Source organism: Natator depressus, chromosome 25 (assembly GCF_965152275.1).
Source record: "Natator depressus isolate rNatDep1 chromosome 25, rNatDep2.hap1, whole genome shotgun sequence".
NCBI lineage: Eukaryota > Metazoa > Chordata > Testudines > Cheloniidae > Natator > Natator depressus.
The window spans coordinates 16,194,278-16,216,629 of NC_134258.1; the positions used below are offsets into that span (position 1 = coordinate 16,194,278).

The window sequence follows — 22,352 nt, forward strand, 5'->3', positions numbered from 1 at the left end:
GATGCTGTGGGATTGTTATTGATTGCTTTCGGTGCAGAACAGATTGTTTGAGCATGTTAGTGACAGAGGTTTCAAAGAGATGCTAATGAGCAGTGACAGTCGTGTGATCCCTGCCTGTGGATTTTAAGGCAATTCATTGTGCAATTGATTATCTCCAGGTACAAAGAATACTCTTGCCCCAGAGCTCTCAGCCTGTGGGGGTACACGGGGAGAGCAGGCCAGGGATTGTAGAGCTATTGAAGAAAATTATGAAAGAGCTATCCCAGACTCAGATTTTCAAGGGCTTGGCAGATCTAGTGCAGGAAAGAGAAGCCAAAAGGTTATTTCTCATCCCAAGACCCCCATTTCATGTTTCTAGGGAATGTCAGTTTGAAACCATTGGGTATCAAGGTAGAAACCTCAGTTCAGCTGGGCACCTGCCCTAACCTAAGATGGTGGTTGTAGTCTAGATACCAGGAGCAGCTCCATGGCTTTGCAGACAAACGTGTGGATTATTTCCACTAGCATCAGCATAACCTCACATTTTCCATGAATGCGGCTCTGGCCCTGCCTTCCCCAGCCACTGAACGTCAGTCACATCCAACTTGGAACCACAAGACACAGGAAGCTACTGCTGACCGTTATAAATAGAAATTATGGATCTTTTAACCATGAGCCTCCCATGGTGCCTCAACCCAGCTAAAGAGATGAATTGCAGCCTCTTCCTGACACTCCCCTCCGACCATCTGACCAACCTCTGCTGTGGCATTGGTCACCAACTACAGCCACTTCACCGTCACCACCCCTTTAACTTCCCTCCCACAGCTCCCGGTCACTTCACACATCAGATTCCAGCTTTTCTTCCTCACCTTCAGGGCCCTCCATGACCTTCCTGCCTCCTCTCATCTCCTTCTGTTACCCCAGCTACTCACTGGGATCTCACTCCATACCCTTTCCTTATAAGCCCCCAGGCCTTTCATGGTCTTTCCTCCCCTCACAACCTGCAAGACTGAAACTCTACCCCTTTTCTACCCCCATGGCACATCTCTTCTGTCCCTGCTCCAATTTTACTTTTGCAAGGAGCCTTATGGAGAAGGTGGTCTTGGACATGTAAAATGTTCCCTGTGTACTACTTTGTATCAGCCTTCCTGACTGCTTAGACCAGTGATTTACAACCTGTGATCTGCGGAACCCCAGCAGTCCACAGACTATGTCTGAGATTTCCAAAGGGGTCTGCACCTCCATTTGAAGTAGTTAGGGGATCTGCAAATGAAAAAAGATTGCAACCCCCTGGCTTAGGTTGTGACTCTGTGGTCTTTCACCAGACACCCTCCCCCATCCCACACCCACATAGGCGTCAACTTCCCCTCTGCCCGGTGAGTGCTCGACCCCTGCCCTGCCTCTGGCCCCGCCCCTACCCAACTCTTGCCCCACCCCCATTCCACCCCTTCCCCAAAGTCCCCACCCCAGCCCTGCCCCCTTCCCACCGCCATTCCACCCCCTTCCCCACCTCTTCTCCACTTCCTCCCCTGGGTGTGCCGCGTCCCCACTCCTCCCCCTCCCTCCCGGAAAGTCCTAAGCACTGCCAAACAGTTGTTAGGTGGCGGGGGGGAAGCACTGGGATGGAGGAGGAGGAGTGGGGACATGGCGCGCTCGGGGGGAGCTTGGCTGCTGGTGAGTGCGGAGCACCCGCTAATTTTTCCCCATGGGCGCTCCAGCCCCGGAGCACCCCCAGAGTCGGCGCCTATGCACACCCAATCCCTAACCTGTGGTGTTGGCTCCTCCTGCATGCAGCTGCCTATTGATTGTAAGCGCCTTGAGACTAGGATTCAGTCATTCTCTGCAGGGTAAAGTGCCCTGCACAGTACTAGTGCAGAGTAATTAATACCTTATTCTAAAGCATGCATCACCCTAGGGCCATGGTCCCTGTTCTGACCCAAACTCGCCAGCCAGCCAGCCATTTGTCTTCACTTTTAAATAGCTGTGGTTTACTGGATTTTTCCCCAGTATTCAATAGGCTTCCAAGGTCAGAAGGGACCATTGTGATCTAGTCTGAGTGCCTGTATAACACAGGCAGCAGATCCCCAAAATAATTCCTAGAGCTGATTGTTCAGGAAAACATCCAATCTTAATTTTTTAACAATGTAACAAGCAGTTGCAGCACCAAATACAGAAGCAAAATAACCTCTCTACTCCTCCTTGAGACTCCCCTGTCTATGTATCCAAGGGTTGCACTAGCCCTTTATAGTGTTGCTGTAAACTTACGTTTAGCTGATTATCTACCATGACCACCAAATCTTTTTCAAAGTCTCTGCTTCCCAGGTAGAGTCCAGGATCTTGTAAGTATGGCTTGTTTAAGAAAGAGAGACCATAGAACAGAGGTGGGCAAACTACGGCCCGCGGGCCACATCCAGCCCGCAGGACCGTCCTGCCCGGCCCCTGAGCTTCCCACAGGGAAGGCGAGACCCCCAGCCCTTCCCCCACTGTTCCCCCTCCCCCCCAGGTATGCCGCCGCATGGGCAGCGCTCTGGGCGGCGGGGCTGCGTGCTCATGCAGAGCAGCGTGTCTGGCTCCAGTCGGGTGGCGCGGCTCCAGACATGCTGCTCTGAGCTGCATGGTAAGGGGGCTGGGGCCAGGGGGTTGGATATGGGGCAGGGGATCCTGGGAGGCAGTCAGGGGACAGGGGTCAGTTGGGGGGGTCGGTCAGGGGACAGGTGGTTGGATAGGGCAGAGGTTCAGGGGGGCAGGGGATGGGGAATAGGGGAGTTTGGATAGGGGGTGGGGTCCCAGGGGGGCAGTCAGGGGACAAGGAGCGGGGGGGTTGGATGGGTGGGAGGTTCTGAGGGGGGCAGTCAGGGGGTGGAAAGTAGGAGGGAGCAGATAGGGGGCGGGGGCCAGGCTGTTTGGGGAGGCACAACCTTCCCTACCCGACCCTCCATACAGTTTTGCACCCCGATGTGGCCCTCGGGCCAAAAAGTTTGCCCACCCCTACCATAGAATGACACTCCCAACATAACCCTCCCCAGGAAGCAGCCCCAGGCTGCAGGATGCTGCTGGGTTGTTTCTGTTCAGTTGACATTTCCTTTATAGAATTTGCTTCTTGTAGATGTTGATATGGCAACAGGATTTGACATGTAAACTGACCTTTCATGATGTCACTCAGTTTGAACTGAGGACCCCATCCAGGTGCCAGGCAGGTAGGGTGTTCATATGGATGTATTTAAAGGAGGTGGAAAGAGGAGCATGGTAAATATAGAGGCCATAGACCCCCCAGTAATTTGTGTGACCCTCACCTGATGAAAACTGCAACAACCTCAGTAATCACTGCTCCTTGATTGGGCACATCCTATTATGTTACCCGAAGAGCTAACACTCAAAAAGCCAAGGCACAATAAGTATATCACCCAATAGGCTCTGGCTTTTAGTGGTATCTCTTTGGGCCAGAGACTGCCATTTACCACATTTATTCAGCATTCAGGACCTTGACCTCTACCCTCTTCCCTAATACAAAGGTTTAAAAAGAGTAAAGCCCTTGTTCATTGCTACCGTCCTTTACCTTGGATGGGAGCTCACAACAAACTTTGGGCTTGTCTACGTGGGGGAATAATTTTGGAATATTTCCTGGTTGGACTCTATTCTAAAATAAAAGTGATTTTTGGTAGAATAATTACTCTGGTTGCAAAGCAGAGTAATTATTCCAGCACAGTGTCCAGCTAAAGGAAGTGAGTTATTCCAGAATAGTCATACAGGTCAATTTCCCGTCTGTAGACACAAGGCCTTTGGGATGGGGCATGCCCTCCCTGACACAGACACTGACAGATGACATGGGTTTCTTGGCAGCATTGACAATGCAAAGGAGCTGCCATGTGGGGTTCAATCAAACATTAGAATTTGTATAGGTTGTGATTGCCAGACCAAGCTGTAACTTACATAAGTGCAAGGTGGAATGGCTGCCTGATTTGATTAAGACAAAGTCACCTAGCATTGCACTGGAGTTGACTACTGTGTGTGAAGGAATAACTGCATTTTATAGTCCGGGAGTGGGAGGAAGGAGTTCCTAGGTCATTCCTACTTGCTCACAGGCTCATGCTCTCTGCTAGGAGTTGGCAGCATATAGTACAGGACCATGTAAAATAAAAAGCAAATTATTAAACAGAGTCCAGCTACTCCCTTTAGTGTTTGCCATTTGTTTGAATTAGAATACAGTTCATGCCTATTTCAATCAACTATCCAGAAAAATATTTTTAAACAAATTTTGTTCTTTGCCATTAAAGTTGCTCACTCGATGAGATTTCTGTCTGAGCTCAGACTGCACTGGATGATGTCAGGATCTGGCTGTCCCTTCAGAGCGCTTATTCCCTCCCTTGTAGCCTGGGGGACATTTTCTTTGTAAGATGGCCAAGATTTCTGAGAGGAGGCCTTTGTATAAAGTGTATTGTGTCCTCACAGGCACCAACCCTGTATTTTTTTTTTTTTGTCAAATTATCCCATGCAGTGTATGCATCAAAGGATTATCTATAGGAGAAACAGAAAAACAGCTTGTTTCCTTGTGAGCAAATCATACACCGAACAAAAAAAGGACAGTTCCATTTTATTATGGCAACTGAAGTATTGAGAATGATGTAAAGGAAACTCCTATCAGATCTGGGTCACATCACTGCAGCTTCATTTGCAAAAATATACATTAATTCCTTTGTTAGCTAGAGCTCACTGGAAAGATAGTTACCTCTGTTATTATGCAGGAATTTGGGAAGGCCAGAGGTGACAGGCTATTTTCATGATTGCAGTTGCAATAAATTTGAGCACATGTTCCAAAGACTTGTGAACTGAAGTAACTTTATTGAATGCCTCTTTTATTTAGCTTCAGAGGTTAATTTAGCATGTAAGCTCTTAGGGAGCCAGGATCATATCATGTTTGTGCAGCACCTAGCACCATGTGGGTGCTGCTGGAAACAAACAGTAGTTTGTGCAGTGAGTTCATCTGAACTTTTTTTTTTAAACCACTTTCCTTTAAAAAGCTGCCTTTTCATAGAGCGATTGTGCCACCTCATGGGCTCTTTGCTTTCTCCATCTCAGGCCATCTTTGCTTAGCTCTAACAGAGCCTTGGCAGCCTACACTAGAAAACAAAATGGCTAGCAGGCAGGTTTCAGGAATGCTAACCACGTCTCATTTTACAGAGCAGGAGCTGCAAAAGAGTATGATTAAAGCTCCCAGATACTGGACTAGAGAGATGGGCTCCAAGCAGACTGGACCTAGACTGGAAATACTTTAATTACATTTAGCACTTACATAATATACTGTGTTTTGTTTCTCTTTTAGGGTCTGAGAGATACTAGAGGATCCAGCTTAAAGCATCGCTGCAACCAAGTGACATTTATACTTGCAGCATTTTGGTCTAATAGGCAAGTGCTCAGAGGAAGAAATAATAGAAAATATAACTATTATAATAGCTTTTATATTATATTATAACTGTTATAGCAAAAGAGGGGACAATAGTTCTTGTCTGTTCCTTCAATATCAGATCTGTGGTAATGGCCACATCTGACCAGGAAGAATGATCCAGTCATAGGGTACCACCCAAGGATTCAGTAGACCTGGGTTCAATTCTCTGCTCTGCCACAGACTCCCTGGGTGGCCCTGGTCAAGTTACTAATCTCTGTGCTTCAGTTCTTGTCTGTAAAAGGAAGCGAATAGTACTTCTCTACCTTGTGATGGTGTTCTGAGGATAAAAACCATTATGAATGTGAGGCACAAGGTATTACAGGTAGCCAGACAGGCCAAAGGACACTTGTTTTGTGATTCATAGACTCAGCCTTTAAGGCCAGAAGGGACCATCATGATCTAGTCAAGACCTGCTGCCACAGAACCTCACCAACCTACTCCTGTAACAGTAACCTCTGGCTGAGTTACTGAAGTCCTCAAATCTTAATTTAAAGAATTCAAGTTACAGAGAAGCCACCATTTACTCTAGTTCAAACCCCTAAATGACCTGTGCCCCACCCAGTAGAGGAAGGTAACTTCCCACTCAGGGTCTCTGCCACTCCAATCTGCGGAAAAATTCCTTCCCCACCCCAGACATGGTGATCAGTTAGATCCTGAGACCCACCAGGCAGACACCTGGGAAAGAATTTTCTGTAGTAACTCAGAGCCCTCCCCCCCCCTCCTCCAGTGTCCCATCTCCTGCCATTGGGGATATTTGCTAATTGCAGTCACAGATGGGCCACTGCCATTGTACGCAACCTTATAATACCACCTTCTCCATAAATGTATCAAGCTCAGTCTTGAAACAAGTTAGGTTTTTTGCCCCCACCACTCCCCTTAAAAGGCTATTCCAGAACTTGACTCCTTAGAAACTTTTGTCTAATGTAAAGCCTAAATTTCTTGGTCATTTATATCCATTTGTTCTTGTCCCAATGTTGGCCCTTATCTGAAATAACTCCTCTCCACCACCCCTGGTGTTTATCCCACTAATGAATTTATAGAGAGCAATCATATCTCCCCTCAGCCTCTGTTTTTTAGGCTAAACAAGCTAGCTCCTTAAGTCTCCTCTCATAAGGCAGGGTCTTCATTCCTCTGATCATCCTAGTAGCCCTTCTCTGCACCTGGCTCCAGTTTGAATTGATCTTTCTTAAATATGGGAGGTTTCAGAGTAGTAGCCGTGTTAGTCTGTATTCACAAAAAGAAAAGGAGGACTTGTGGCACCTTAGAGACTAACCAATTTATTTGAGCATAAGCTTTCGTGAGCTACAGCTCACTTCATCAGATGCATTCAGTGGAAAATACAGTGGGGAGATTTATATACACAGAGAACATGAAACAATGGGTGTTATCATACACACTGTAAGGAGAATGATCACTTAAGATGAGCTAATACCAGCAGGAGAGCGGGGGGGGAGGAGGGGTCTGAAATTGTGGAAAAGCAGCATCACTTGCCCCATAACCTCAGCCGTGCAGAACACAATGCCATCCACAGCCTCAGAAACAACTCTGACATCATAATCAAAAAGGCTGACAAAGGAGGTGCTGTCGTCATCATGAATAGGTCGGAATATGAACAAGAGGCTGCTAGGCAGCTCTCCAACACCACTTTCTACAAGCCATTACCCTCTGATCCCACTGAGGGTTACCAAAAGAAACTACAGCATTTGCTCAAGAAACTCCCTGAAAAAGCACAAGAACAAATCCGCACACACGCGCCCCTGGAACCCTGACCTGGGGTATTCTATCTACTACCCAAGATCCATAAACCTGGAAATCCTGGATGCCCCATCATCTCAGGCATTGGCACCCTGACAGCAAGATTGTCTGGCTATGTAGATTCCCTCCTCAGGCCCTACGCTACCAGCACTCCCAGCTATCTTCGAGACACCACTGACTTCCTGAGGAAACTACAATCCATCGGTGACCTTCCTGAAAACACCATCCTGGCCACTATGGATGTAGAAGCCCTCTACACCAACATTCCACACAAAGATGGACTACAAGCCGTCAGGAACAGTATCCCCGATAATGTCACGGCAAACCTGGTGGCTGAACTTTGTGACTTTGTCCTCACCCATAACTATTTCACATTTGGGGACAATGTATACCTTCAAACCAGCGGCACTGCTATGGGTACCCGCATGGCCCTACAGTATGTCAACATTTTTATGGCTGACTTAGAACAACGCTTCCTCAGCTCTCGTCCCCTAATGCCCCTACTCTACTTACGCTATATTGATGACGTCTTCATCATCTGGACCCATGGAAAAGAAGCCCTTGAGGAATTCCACCATGATTTCAACAATTTCCATCCCACCATCAGTCTCAGCCTGGACCAATCCACACAAGAGATCCACTTCCTGGACACTACGGTGCTAATAAGCGATGGTCACATAAACACCACCCTATACCGGAAACCTACTGACCGCTATTCCTACCTACACGCCTCCAGCTTTCACCCAGATCACACCACACGATGCATTGTCTACAGCCAAGCTCTACGGTACAACCGCATTTGCTCCAACCCCTCAGACAGAGACAAACACCTACAAGATCTCTATCAAGCATTCTTACAACTACAGTATCCACCTGCTGAAGTGAAGAAACAGATTGACAGAGCCAGAAGAGTACCCAGAAGTCACCTACTCCAGGACAGGCCCAACAAAGAAAATAACAGAACGCCACTAGCCATCACCTTCAGCCCTCAACTAAAACCTCTCCAACGCATCATCAAGGATCTACAACCTATCCTGAAGGACGACCCATCACTCTCACAGATCTTGGGAGACAGGCCAGTCCTTGCTTACAGACAGCCCCCCAACCTGAAGCAAATACTCACCAGCAACCACATACCACGCAACAGAACCACTAACCCAGGAACCTATCCTTGCAACAAAGCCCGTTGCCAACTGTGTCCACGTATCTATTCAGGGGATACCATCATAGGGCCTAATTACATCAGCCACACTATCAGAGGCTCGTTCACCTGCACATCTACCAATGTGATATATGCCATCATGTGCCAGCAATGCCCCTCTGTCATGTACATTGGTCAAAGTGGACAGTCTCTACGTAAAAGAATAAATGGACACAAATCAGATGTCAAGAATTATAACATTCATAAACCAGTCGGAGAACACTTCAGTCTCTCTGGTCACTCGATTACAGACCTAAAAGTCGCAATATTACAACAAAAAGACTTCAAAAACAGACTCCAACGAGAGACTGCTGAATTGGAATTAATCTGCAAACTGGATACAATTAACTTAGGCTTGAATAGAGACTGGATGGGTCATTACACAAAGTAAAACTATTTCCCCGTGTTTATTCCCCCCACTGTTCCTCAGACATTCTTGTCAACTGCTGGAAATGGCCCACCTTGATTATCACTACAAAAGGTTTTCTTCCTCCCCCTCCCCCACTCTCCAGCTGGTAATAGCTCATCTTAAGTGATCAGTCTCCTTACAGTGTGTATGGTAACACCCATTGTTTCATGTTCTCTGTGTATATAAATCTCCCCACTGTATTTTCCACTGAATGCATCCGATAAAGTGAGCTGTAGCTCACGAAAGCTTATGCTCAAATAAATTGGTTAGTCTCTAAGGTGCCACAAGTACTCCTTTTCTTAAATATGGGAGATCAGAATTGCACAGTATTCTAGATGAGGGGTCTCTTTGTACCATCTTATACAATGGTAATAACACTTCTTTGTCTCTACTGGAAATACCTTGCCTGCTGTATCCTAGGGTTGCATTAGCCTTTTTCACAGTGATGTTTCATTCATGCAGACAGTGGACAAGATTTTCAAGCTTAGGTGATTTACAGTTAGGCACTTAAATAATCTCTTACACTTAAAGAAGTGGCCTGATTTTTAGATGGGTTGAATGCCCCCAGCTCTCTGTGAAGGGCACATTTTGGCCGGAGTATTGAAAGCCAAATAAATGTCTCCGCTTTTCACTGGCACTTGAAATGAAACCCAGAAACCATGGCACCATCTAAATCTTTGGGGTAGACCAAGGAAAGTCAAATACTCAAGGCACCAGTCCCTACATACAACAGCTAGTCAGATCCAGAAAAGCAGTGTTTTTATCGATCAGATAAGTAGAACAGTTGGCACTGGTAATGCAGTAGCAGCAAGAGCCTCTAGTCCAGTGGTCTCCAAAGTGGGGTGTGCACACCCCAGGGGTGGGCAACACCATCCCTGGGGGTGCACGGTAGGAGGAGCACCGCCGAAGGAGTGCTGCCGACACAGCGGCAGCAGTGCTCCTGGACCTTTGATTCTTTGGTGGCATGCCGGTGGCAGGTGTTTTTTTTTTAAATTTCCCTAGAGCTGGCCCTGGGGGTGCGTGATCCAAAAAGTTTGGAGACCATTGCTCTAGACTATCACTCAAAACCAGCCCAAGATGCTAATGGCCACAAGTTGTTTCCTTTTTGAGGACTGCCTATTGGCCCCTATGAAGTGAATTGGAAGTCTCAGTGCAGGCGATAGCAAACAGATGTCCAGATCACAAGCTGGCACTGGCTGTCCTACACCTGCCTTTACAGACACCTACACAGCCTATTATCAGGCTGTTCTATAGTTAGAAATGAGTCTTCAGTCTCCAGGGCTGTACACACCAGCTCTAAATTCACTTAAAACAAAGAACTCAGGGAGAGCTGCTGACTTTTAAAATCAATATTTTATTTTACTTGAATGTGCAAATAAATATAAAAAAACTACATTCAAAGAGCTGGCAAAGCAATTACAAGCCCCAAAGCAAAGATCCTTCAAAAAAATGGAAGAACAAACTTTCTTTAATCAATTTCATGCTAGAAGATAGACAGCGTTCAAATGCTGAAATCTCAAACGTTAGCAGGCCGCTCTCAAACACATTGGCACCACCCACTTGTTTCATTCACATCATTTGCTACTATCACATTTGAGACAATAGTGCTGTAAATGATGAAATTCTCACTTAATCCATTCAGATTATAAATTAAGGTTTACAAAATAAGGATGCGTAAAAATACCTGAAGTACACTTAAAAATGTTGGGGAGACTGACCAGGGTCCATGCGTGTATTAGCCTTACGCACCCTGCGAGACTTGGAATCAATTGCATTTTAAGCCACAAGTTGCAAGCTACTTTCTAGTAAACATTTGTCTGTATCACAAAACCATAACAAAATTTGGCACAGTTGGTCATCTCTGCTTGGGACAGCAGAGTGTTGAACAGGACTGAGGTGTGTTTGTAGAGCTGTGTAGAGGCAAAAGAGATGTTGCACTAGTCATCTATCCTAACCTCTTACAGAGCTCCATCCCTTACCTAAAACAAGCCAAAGGCTTTGAAAAAATCTTCATATAATTTCTGCCACTGGCATCAGTTGAGCCCTGGACAATAAGAATTTGGGTTCATGGTACAAAGCGCACTGCTGGCAATGGATGTGCATGTGGCCACAAATGCCAAATGGTCAGTCTTGCTGCCTCCCACTCACAGATTATCTTGCAAAAAAGAAACAACTGGTACAGTTTTAGGTCAAATGTGCACAAATGGCCCATTTCTTCTGCTGTCAAGTGAGACAACTGCGAAACCAAATGCAGTACAGTGGGGTAAACATAGCACGACTCCCATAGGCTGCTACTTGGGTCCAGCAGAAATTATAACCATAAAAACCAAACCACAGAAACAAACATATTTGGGGGTCCAATTCCCCCTCCACCCCCACAAATGTCCAGGAGTCCTTGGAGTCAGGGCTGAAAAGAACCTAGATTTGCCTCATGACACAATGTATTTTACACAGGATTATGTGATATTCCCAGGCTCCTGCAATACACAAGTGAAGTCAGGATGGGGTTGCAGGGCTGCCTTGACTCTGAACTTTCTGGTTCTTTTGCTAGGTTTAAGTCAGAAGATGAATGTAAAGTTTTGTGTGGTTCAGAGCCCGGTGGGTGGGTGGGTGGTTTGTTTTTTTTGGCAGAGTTCAGGAAGAGGTACAGAACGTGTCAATGGAATAGCTTGTCTACACTGCTTATGCCTGGACAGAATCCTCCCATGAATACACATTTCTGTGTGTCACTGCAAAAGAGAGCATCTGTACAGACATCAGCGAAAGAGCAGTATCTAGGAAACCCTCCAAGCCAATGCAAACATGCTTTAAGAGCTCCATCTACTGATCCACTTTGTAAGTGTTACTATCCCAGCAGTACTAAGATATGTGTCTGCAACACAGTCTCCAGAGGCTGTCCATCAGCATGCAAAACACAAACAAAAACCCAGACCTCCTCATGGATTTTATTCCAGCTTCAAGCAGTTCCTGAAATGAGAAGGCAGGATATTGCAGTGTGACACAGTTTTATAAAGATCAACAAGGGATCCAATACAGAATTCTCTGCGGAGGCAGAGAATGTGCCTGGGCTCACTTGCTCAGCAATGCAGCCCATGGAGCCATTTCTGATTAGCGCCTGCTCTGAAACTCTTAGCCAATCTAGCTGTTTTAAAATTCGAGGGTCTCATTTCCCTCCCTTGAGGTCTCAAGATTTGGCATTTCTCCACCACAGCAGCAGTAACGCACGTGGCATTCATAGCTTCATTAGTATGAACAGATAACGCAATTGAGTACCTGCACCCATGGCAAAGCCAGTGCTCTGGGCCCACTGGCCCTGAGGGGTTATATTAAGAAGTTCTGCAGACTGAGGCATGGCATGAAATGCAGAGGGACATGAAACATCAAACACTTCAAAAAGATGAGGCAGCTGCCAGGGTCAGCTCTAGCACCCATCATGCTCTACACGGACTAGAGCATGCAGCCCCCTCAGCCACCCCTGCAAGCAGCCAGGCCAGCTTGCCCTGTTCCTCCAACGCAGCAGCCTTTGGCAGCTCTTCTGGAGCTGAGCACTTGGCACCGCCCAAGCAGACAGCCCACCTTGCTCAGCCTTTCCCACTCCAGCTGACTTGTGGTAGGCCTGAAGCTAGAAAGCTACTATACAGAGTGGCAATGCTAAGAGCCCTCTTCCAGGAATGGCTTTAGCGCTCTTCACAATGACATGGCCTGGAGGATTACACTGCAAGGAGACAATTCTATGCCATATGGAAAATACATCATAACCCAAAGTAAAATGCTGTTTGGATAAATATCATTAATACATACATTGCATTCCCACCACTATTCTCAGAGTAAAAGTGTTTTGCCGGCAAAGCTCCTGCTTGGCATGGTCACGTGGATGAGTCTCTGCTCATGGTGAAGCTGGACGGCGACTGTACTGGACTCTGTATCTATTCACGGGGACCCCATGGACATTCACCGTCTCACAAGTTGTTTTGCATGGGACCATGTCCTCGTCCTCATCGCCCATTAGCCAGTCTTGAACCAGTTCTGCTGCCTCCACAGTAACATTCTCTTCTAGCCACCTGCTGTGCCACTCATCAAACTGTTGGTGGTGCTTGAGCAGAACCATGGGCTGCACCTGAGATAAGGACAGTAAAGGTCACTGAAAGGCTCGTAGGGGAGAAGGTTAAATCTTCAGCTCTCTGGACACTTGAGACATTCATGCTTTAAAACAACCAGAGGAGCACATATCCCTTGTACCTGCCTCTAGAGGCCTCTGCTTCTTACATGGAACTATCCTCCTGTGCAACTTGCATGGTAAAGCTATGGCTAGTAAACTAAGGTATACAGCATTTACCAGTTCCTCTGCTATTTCAGCCAGCGTGGAGATGTAACTCCAGGGAGCAGTCTGTAGGAATTCAGCCATGAGACTCCTGTCACTGCAGGTGTCGCAGCTGAAGTTCCCCATCTCTGCCAGTGCCTGAGTTGTTGAGAGAATAACAGGACATGCACCTGCTTAGCTCGGGAGAGAGTCCCCCGCCTGTACATGTAATCCTCAGAGTTCATGATGAACATCATTTTGTGGGTGTTGAGCCTAAACCTGCAGTCCATGTTGCATGCACTCTCCACCCCGATCAGCCTCTTCCAGGAACTCTTCACTTCACTCCGCAGAGCTCTCACTTGCTTGCATTGCCACTTGCGGAATTTTTTAAGGTTCCTAGGACAAAACCAAGTATTATGAAGTAATTTAAAATCCCTGGCTATTCAGCTTCCACCCTCCTAGTCACCAAAGATCAGAGCATGAAATTCACATTCCTATGCCTGGCTCTTCCCAGGAACTTTGCTTCCAGACCATCCCCCTTACCCCCAAGGTTGGCACACTTTTGTGATGAAGTGCAGAAGGGACTAGGCCTTAAATTCCCCCCCAAAAGAGGGACTGCTTAGAAGACAGTCCTACTCTCTCCTTATTGTACACTTAATATTGTGTGAAAACCTGACTGCTGCCCTAAATGTCCTTGTGCAGAGCGCCACACACTGGTTGTAAACCTGCACCCCAGTGTGTCTGTATTTCCCTGGAACAGTGTGTACAGTATATTGGTTTTGAGGTGCTAGGGATGGAAAGTGCAAAAAAAATAAAATTTTAAGGGACTCTTTCACACAGGACTAGAACCAAAATAATCTCAACACACAGGGCAGCAGCAGAACCAGCTGTCGTGGGCAAGACACCAGGGAAAGGGGAGAGCTCACCTTTGCAGAAAGACCGGTTTCAGTAAGAAGCCATCGTTCTGGTTGTTTGGGACGCCCTCCACCCCAACGTACTGTTCCATGTAGTTAGCCAAGTGCTATACAAGAAAGACCGTTTCCAAGTCATATCTCCCCAGCCAGAATAAACTCAGTTGCCTTAATAGTGTATTTCCAGGCTGCTTTTAAAGCTGCCTGTACCTAACCCAACCACCCTGAGCCAATCTGCGTTTAAATCCACTTCTGTATCAGCAGCCTCTATATCAAGGACACACAGTCCTCCACATACTCTACCCCAAGTACACTCATTGTCCTGGGAAAGCCTGTCCCACAATTTGGAGTGAAATGGAAGGGAACATTCCTGGCAGCCTCCTTTGTCAGTGTCACAGAGGTGACTCCATAGTCCTTGCAGCTTAATTACCTGAACCTCCATAGGGTCTTCTGTTTGGGTCTCTTCTGTATCTAGTAGCTCGATGGTCATTATCACCTGCCCTTTCCTCTGAAGAAACATTACCTGTAACGAAGTGAGACACAGGGGATGTCACCTGGAGCCTCCAGAGCTTGGCAGGAGCCCAGATCAGTGTGCTGAATTTTCATGGAAATTCCACTGAACACAACAGATTGGAGAAGAGGTGAATATACAACATGGCACCCCGATGCTTGACCACACAGAAACCTAGGCTCAGTTCTTGCTACCTCTTTCTCCGTTCCTCTACACTGTGTCCTTGTGGATTTCAATGCCACCTTTATGGAGATGTTCTTTCCAACTCTCAAGCTCTGCCCTGCCCCACTCACCCTGGGTGTTCCCTCCTTCTGTGAAACCTGCTCCTCTGCCTGCCCAATCACCCTTGGCACAGTAACTCCTCAAACTCAATACATCAAAACAAAGCTCCATCCTTCCTTCCAGTCGTCCTCCTGACCCTTCGCCCTCCAAGACTGCTAGTTGCACCACTCCCCTCCTCACCACCCTGATGTTATATGGGGCTTCTCTCGCATTTGCTCATGCCTGTCCAAACTGTTGCCAAATGCTGCCTGTCCTTCCTCTACAAGACTTTTCTCTTAATTCGATCCTTATTGCTAGAGCCACTCTCCAAAGCCTTGGTTATCACCTGCACTGGCTACTATAACCACCATCTCCTCCCTCTGCCTCCCCACCATTCCCCTGGAACCAACCTCCTGGGCCTTCTGCAAAGATGCGCTAAGACTCCATCCTTCCACATTCAAATCCTTCCTTGAAACTCACTGTCCATAAAGCCTCTGAACTCTAACCTTAGCACTGAAACTCACCACACACTTTTGGACTTGCCTAGGTCTGAGTGCAGCCAGCATTCATGCTGTGCCTAAAGGGCAGAAGCCCTCTCCTTTCAGCTCTCTTTGCCCACTGCCCTGTCAGGAAAGAGCTTTGTCTCTTTATTTGCCTTCAAAGTGCCACATGCCCCTATGGAACTATCTGAAAAGTAATATATTCACTCAAAGGCTTCCTGCATGTCTGAATAGGAGCAAACTCTGATGGGCGCTTGATCACAGCCTCCTTGGCTAGGAGCTACAAAGATAGGATAACTCCCCAGCTGCCTGATCCAAGAGATAAATTAAACTCCCTTGGCCCTAAGTAACAGGATTCATCTAATCTCTTGGGAGCTAGGCTATCAGGAGAGCATCAGACTGCTGCTGTCTGCACCACCCCAGTCTGGTTCCCCTCTGCTTTGGGTAATTCCCCTGAAGCAAGGTCTCACCTTGAAGCAGTTCTCATCTGCCATGCAGCGCTCAGCCTTCCACTGATAGCTGGTCTCCTTGGCTGCCCGGACACACCTGGAGGATAGGTTGCCTCCAGCAGCACCTCGCTTTCTCTCACTTAAGTAGAGCTCTACAACCTTCAGGCAGATATCATCACTCACAAGATGATGAAGCTATTATCAAGAGAAAAGGGGGTCAGCAAGTTTCTACCAAGAATGTTACATACGCTGGTGCAATCCACACTACTCCCTTACATCTGCCCCTCTCCCATTTTGCAATGAATGTAATAGAGGGAGCAAGAGGCAGTCAAGTCTTAAAGCACTTGTTTAAACATCTAATTGCTAAACTGGTAACGGAAAGCTTGATAATATAGTTAGTGTGAATCGTCTAACTCAACTCCTAATCAAAGCTTCCAAATGGCTTTGGTGGGGACAGTCAAGTGTCATCAGCAGAGAAATCAATGAGAGGTGTAGTCGTAAGTTAACTGGCCACAGGAATTTCCGTTCACAAACTGCATTTTCTCCTGATTTTACCGACAGTCGTTTCCTTTCACTATTTCCTCTGCCTTTTTCCCATCACCTACTAACGGTTGTGTAAACACCTCAGGAGAAATCTTGGCTTCTTATGTTTGCAGGATACCTTGTAACCCTAATGTAACCTTTGTAACCACGAGGGAATACTGAAACTTACAGAAGCTGCAAGTCCACAGGCCTAGATTTTCAAATGCCAATTCCTTTAAACTGCGATACCCAGGGTTTTTAAGCTATGGAGAGATGGGGAGGGAAACAAAGAGCTGAATGCCTGTCTCACCAGGAGATACATTCCAAGTGTCACTCTAAGGTGAAGTTCCTCTTCACCTTTACTCTGACCTTTGCTAACTCTCTCATACACACTGAGAGACCTGTTTATCAATAGGACAAGGAAGGGCTGTCCACCAACTGCACCATGGAAGCACTAAGAGATGATCTGAGAGACGATTACCTGGCGGACAATATTCTGCACCAGCTTGTCCATGGTGAAGCCAATGTAGGCGTGGATAGTGAACATCTCCCTCAGAGTGTCCTCATACTGTGTGGGGTCAATATTCCCATCCAGCAAACTTCTCACCATATCCAAGAATGCTGGGTAGTATTCCTCCAACTCCACCTCACCTGGGCAGGAGAAGAAAGCAGTCACTGCACACATGAGGCAGAGGGTGGCCCCGAGGCAGGGGACAGAAGAGATAACTGTGCTCTAGATCTAGGACATTTGGCACCAAGAATATTTTTAGACATAAGCAATACACTTCAAGTGTAGCACCAACCACATCCTTCCAGATGCCACTGACAGCACACGGAAGACCCCATGAGAACAGTGTGACTATCTGAAATTGTCATTGGGGCAGTGCCTGATTCAACTCTCATGCATGTGTCTGTATTTTAAATGTGAGCAACAAACTCCAGGACACTTTGTAACAGTATTTTCCCCATGTTCTAGAAATACCCATATAGAAGACATAAGGTATATATCGTACAGCAGCCAATGGGCTTGTAGAGGTGTAAATGAACAAAGATGTGTCCCTTGGCTCGTAAGTTATCCCCTAACCATCCTGCTTAATACATGCAGGTAACATTAGTTATGAATCCATAATTCTCAGACACTGGAGAGGTCTCAGTTATCTCTATTCCTCATATTCATGCCAGCTGGTCCCAGTCACTACAAGTGGCCTTTGCATAAGGCACTCAGAACGCAAATAGCAAAATAATTCCCAGACTGCAGAATGCTCTTACTTGGTTGTTTCAATCTCAGTTCCATGGCTGGATCATTGGACTTTTCTTTCCTTCCCTCACAGAGGAGTTTCTCCCTCTCCTTTTCAGTCCGATACTCTAGAAGCTGCTTCTGAGCCTGACGATAAATCTTTAAGAGCCTTGAGCAGAGAGTCTGGTGAAGGCGGAGGAAGAAATACCAATTATTATTGGCAAAGAACAGACTATACACATCGTCCAGAGGTTTGTGAGACTCAGTCACAGCGGCATCACAGAACCCGGCTTTCTCCTCCAGAGGGCTGCTCGGCAGCCCTGGCACCTGTTTCTTTCGTAGCTCAGGAGCATCCAGGGTCTGTCCCTGATGGTTTTCTCTGTCCTCATCAGTTGACTCTTCAGAAACATTGTGGTCAGGGAGCGGAGAGAAAAACAGCTCCGGTACGAAGTGATGGACTATTTGCCGAATGGTGGCTTGATCTTCCTTCTGGATAGTGGGCTGTCGTTTCACATAGTAGCTAATGAGTGAAGCTGCATCTTCCAGAATCTGTTTATCCTCATAGATGAAGATGAGGTGAGGCTCGTTTGTGGTGGCACTTCTCCCCTCTGAATGCTGCTCCTGATGCTGTAATCGAGGGACAAACAAGTAAGATCCTTCTAATCCATTCCTGCAAGCCATTCCCGCCACAACACACACACAAAATCAGCCAAGTGTTGATGGCTAGGCTGGGGGTCAAGTGAGGAAAGGGGATATTTAAGGGATTACATATGCTATTTCTCTTACATTTTTATCTACAAGTTATATATATTTTCGAGCATTCTTCTCACCCACTCTTGTCATCTTAAATTATAAGCTTTTCAGGGTAGGGATGGTATCTTCCTCGATGTTTGTACAGCGCTTCCCACAACAGGGACTGATCTGATTCTGATCTGAACTTCTGGGCATTACCGTAATACAGAACAATATAAACAGACATGATTGATTGTTTGCTAACATATACACCTCATCGTAGACGCTCTCAATCTCATTCAGCAAACTCTTGGAGCGCAGGGCTTTGGTGTCATTTTGTTTGAAGTTGACGGCCTGGTGGTCAAGGGACTTTAAGTACGCCTTCTCATACTGCTCCCGCCAGATCTTGTTGAAGCCCTGCTGGGCTTCCCGCCATTCCTCCTCTTTTGCTTTTAACCTGCATAATGCAGAACAGACCATTTGAAAACCATACCACAGAAATTCACACACAACGTTTTAAAAGCAGCCTGCTGAGGCACAGCAAGACTTTCAGTATTCCCAGGGGAAAAGAAAAAAAAGACAAGACTTTGGTAAATAGTTGTGGCTGTGAATATACAATATTTAAAAAACCTCTTAAGTAACAGAAACTCAGGCAATCCACAGTAGAGATGCCAACACCTTAACTCTGCCCTCCTTTTTCTGGAACAGTTTTCTCGGGTCCTAGGAGATCTCCACCTAACCGTCTCTGTCTTACATACAAGGATTCCACGTGACCAGCAGAAATGCTGGGAAGTGGAAATGGCTCAGAAATGAGGGGCAGAGCTAAATTTTCCTCAGGCACTAAAGAAGCTGTCACAGAGCAGGGTCCAGGAACAGTGGGTGTTGTGTGAAGATGCCATAGATGGCTGTTGTCCCAAGTTGCTGGCTGCCAGAAGCCAGGATTCAGAACAGGAGATTTGGCAGTTGGGGATAAGGAAGTTAAGAGCTCACACACCAGGGAGAGAACAATTGGAGGGTGGGACTGATTTTCTCTCTTTTTAAAATACATGTTGAATAGATTAATTTTAATTGTAATTTTAAAGGGAAAAAACAACATGAGATGCGCACGCCTAGCAAGCAGAGGCTCTTCGGAGAAAAATGGCGAGAAAAACCTCCTGTTAAAAATACAAGTTGAGATTATATGGCACTAGTTATGTAACAGTCAATGGACCTATAACAGTGCTGCCCCACATGCAGAGATCACCTCTAACAACCACACACCTTTGGAATCCAACATGATTAATTCATGCATTGGTTCTCAGTGAAGATTAATCCATAAAGAGGTTTTTCTGTTATGACTGGACAAAAACAATTAGAACTTTCAAAAAAAGGCCTGCCCCCCACCCTCACTATTCTAAAGTCTCATTCAAAATGACGTCCAATTAACCTCATATTTTCAAAAAATAAAATCCTCCCTTCCTCTAAGTTGGACTAAGACGTTTTAATGCAGAAAGGAACTTCTCAGCAAGCCAGGGATGAGCATAACCATAACAATGGAGCCACTCTCATGGCTCCATTACAGAGCAATACAGTGTGCAAGTGTGAAGAATTCACCGGGGTGGGGGTGACACAGTCGATTGCCATGCACTAGAAATGATGTATTACAGAACCTGTATTATAGGCTGAATTAAAACAAACCTTACATGTTAATACCAAAGGTATCTGAAACCTTTTACCCAATTACTTAGCTTTTCAATTAAACTATACACATTTTTTATATCATGCCTCCTACAAAGAGAGAATCTGAAAAAAGTTTAATTTTAAAATGTATTTTTCAATGTCCACATTAATACAAAAAGCCATCTGAGGAGAAAGCCTAGCTGAAACCAAACAATGGCAAAGCCCCACAGAACTAAAGGAATAGCTTGGTTTACTTATAAAATGAATGAAAAACCAATTTAACAATTTTCATGGCAGGAGAAGCAGCTATCTTGTTACAGTTATCCCCATATTACACAATCATCACAAAGTTTGTGGTGGGCTATTTTCTACTGAAACATACACACTGTTACTGTAAGAGCAACAGTGCATTGTCATAATTTGTATTGTTAAAGCTGTTCTCAGATGGAGCTAAGAGTCAGCTAATATCTTTGTGACCTATTACACTGAAGTGATTTTTTAAAGATATTCCATTAATTGCTCACCTCTGGCCTGGGCTAGAGTCCAAAGAGATGAAAATAGGTAATTAACTTCTGAAACAACAAGCTTTCAAAGACTACATTGGCTAATTAGATAGAAATGATAGGTGAACCCAAGAAAGAGTTACCTTTTTAAAACTACGGGGACCGCAGTAACCGGATTTTTCTTAAGACTCTCAATGATTTCTGGCGCTTTATCACCATATATACGGTAGATGGCTCTGCGCTGGATCACTTCCGACGTTCCTCCCAAGCAATCATCCAATCGGAATTTCTCCTGATCCTCTTGAGACATCCGAGACAGCTTTTTCTGAACACTCTCCAACACGCGTATTGTGGCCAGATTGGTTTCCAAGACAACATCCAACTGTTAAAGTTCACAAACGATACAACAGCGTAAGAAAGGATTCAGCAGCTGGTCTCTGCTCTCTTCTCCTTTGCTCAGATCTGTACTTCTATTTCAATGTCCACTGGCTTGGGATCAGGGGCTTCAGTGAGGATTCTCCAACAGTACTCTCAATTGTAGAATTGACCCCCAGATTTCCCTACGGGCTATTTTGTGCTGCATTTGCCCTTGGCAAAGCAGGATGCTATGATGCAGTTGACATCATATCTGGTTTAGAGAGAGACTGTGCTTAGAAATAAAATCCTCTACACCAAAAGCAACATTTAAAGATACAGCACATGCAAGAATACCAGCAGGGGCACCTCCAAGTCCGGCATGAAAAGGAGGGTATATAAAGCTCTTGAAACCTTTTTCTCCCCTGATACACACAGTGGCATTATGGTGTTCGTGCCTCCTCCCCCCAGTCTGGAGAAGTACAAAGCAATCACCACTACTGGGGAGAAGTGGTGAAAGGGTTAACTTTGGAGAAAAGCAGCCTTGGGAAAGCAAACCCACACTAAAGCTAAAGTAGAAAGAAGGAGAGGGACTGACACAGCAAGAAGAGTTAACTCTAATAAATTGAGCCCTGGTCGGGATACAAAATTTATATCTGCATCTGATCCGTGATCTACAAAAATGATCTGTGGATATCCGCTTCCGCAGATATCAAGTGGATATCAACAGATTTACAAGGCTTTAGATATAAAATTTGGATCTGTATCTATCCATGATCCACAAAAATAGTCCATGGATATCCATGGATTTTCAGGGCTTTACTAATAAAGCGTTCAGCATTTGGCTATTGACTATAAATAAGGCTCAGATTTTGTCACAGATATTTTTAGTAAAAATCATGGACAGATCACGAGCAATAAACAAAAATTCACGGAAGCCCATGACTTGTCCGTGATTTTACTAAAAATATCTGTGAAAATGGGAAGGGAGGGGGTCCAGCACCCACAGTGGCTGGGGGCTCTGGGATACCCCCACTGCCCTTCATGGCTGGGCTGCAGCGGGGAGGCCCCTTTGCCGCCTGCCACAGGTAGGCCACTACAGGGGGTCCCCTCGCCGCCTAGGGAGCTGGGAGATCTGGGGGCCCCTGCTGCCCACCAGCTAGGAGCTGCTGGGGGCCCGTTGCTAGCAGTGACTGAGAACTGTGGGGCTGCCTACTGACAGCTCCAGCCCCAGGGAAGAAAATGTCACAGAGGTCTCTGGAAGTCACGGTTTCTGTGACTTCCATGACATAATCGTAGCCTTAACGCTAAATAATTTCAAGGCTCTTGATCACATTAACAGGAGACCAAGTTGCAAAGTTCTAAGTTGAACAGCAGAACTACCTCAAACCGTTCGTCCTCACAGCGATGCAGCTGTTCCTCATAGGGCGTCTTCTTTGAGCTGACAAATGTAGAGTCTTCAGACCAGGATGGAAATGAGACCCAAGTGTCATTTAATACCTACAACAGAGTCAAACACAGCAGTCTACAGTGTCCTATGAAAAAGGACCTGTTCCTGAGGACCTGATAGGACCTCTACAGGGGAAAATATAAAGTAGTATATTAACATTGTTTCTATCAGCAGGC

The 22,352-nt window shown here is 46.0% G+C and overlaps 2 protein-coding genes across 3 annotated transcripts in view; one reads left to right on the plus strand and one right to left on the minus strand.

Moving 5' to 3' along the window:
- CPAMD8 (C3 and PZP like alpha-2-macroglobulin domain containing 8) overlaps positions 1–5,451 on the plus strand; it is a 103,840-nt gene extending 98,389 nt beyond the window's left edge. The window contains exon 43 of the mRNA XM_074939832.1: positions 5,300–5,451. Within this exon, the coding sequence (XP_074795933.1) occupies positions 5,300–5,306 (7 nt within the window). The 3' untranslated portion in view covers positions 5,307–5,451. The remainder of the gene's footprint in view (positions 1–5,299) is intronic.
- A 4,734-nt stretch (positions 5,452–10,185) lies between these two features.
- Positions 10,186–22,352, minus strand: part of SIN3B (SIN3 transcription regulator family member B) — a 28,668-nt gene continuing 16,501 nt past the window's right edge. The window contains exons 11-20 of one of the 2 annotated variants that reach the window (XM_074939838.1): positions 22,110–22,226; positions 20,516–20,754; positions 18,484–18,667; positions 17,511–18,105; positions 16,723–16,892; positions 15,741–15,914; positions 14,429–14,521; positions 14,014–14,108; positions 13,279–13,483; positions 10,186–12,904 (exon numbers count right to left, since the gene is read on the minus strand). In XM_074939838.1, coding sequence (XP_074795939.1) covers positions 12,674–12,904; positions 13,279–13,483; positions 14,014–14,108; positions 14,429–14,521; positions 15,741–15,914; positions 16,723–16,892; positions 17,511–18,105; positions 18,484–18,667; positions 20,516–20,754; positions 22,110–22,226 — 2,103 coding nt within the window. In that variant the 3' untranslated portion in view covers positions 10,186–12,673. The remainder of the gene's footprint in view (positions 12,905–13,278; positions 13,484–14,013; positions 14,109–14,428; positions 14,522–15,740; positions 15,915–16,722; positions 16,893–17,510; positions 18,106–18,483; positions 18,668–20,515; positions 20,755–22,109; positions 22,227–22,352) is intronic. The other variant, XM_074939837.1, reaches the window with a different exon arrangement.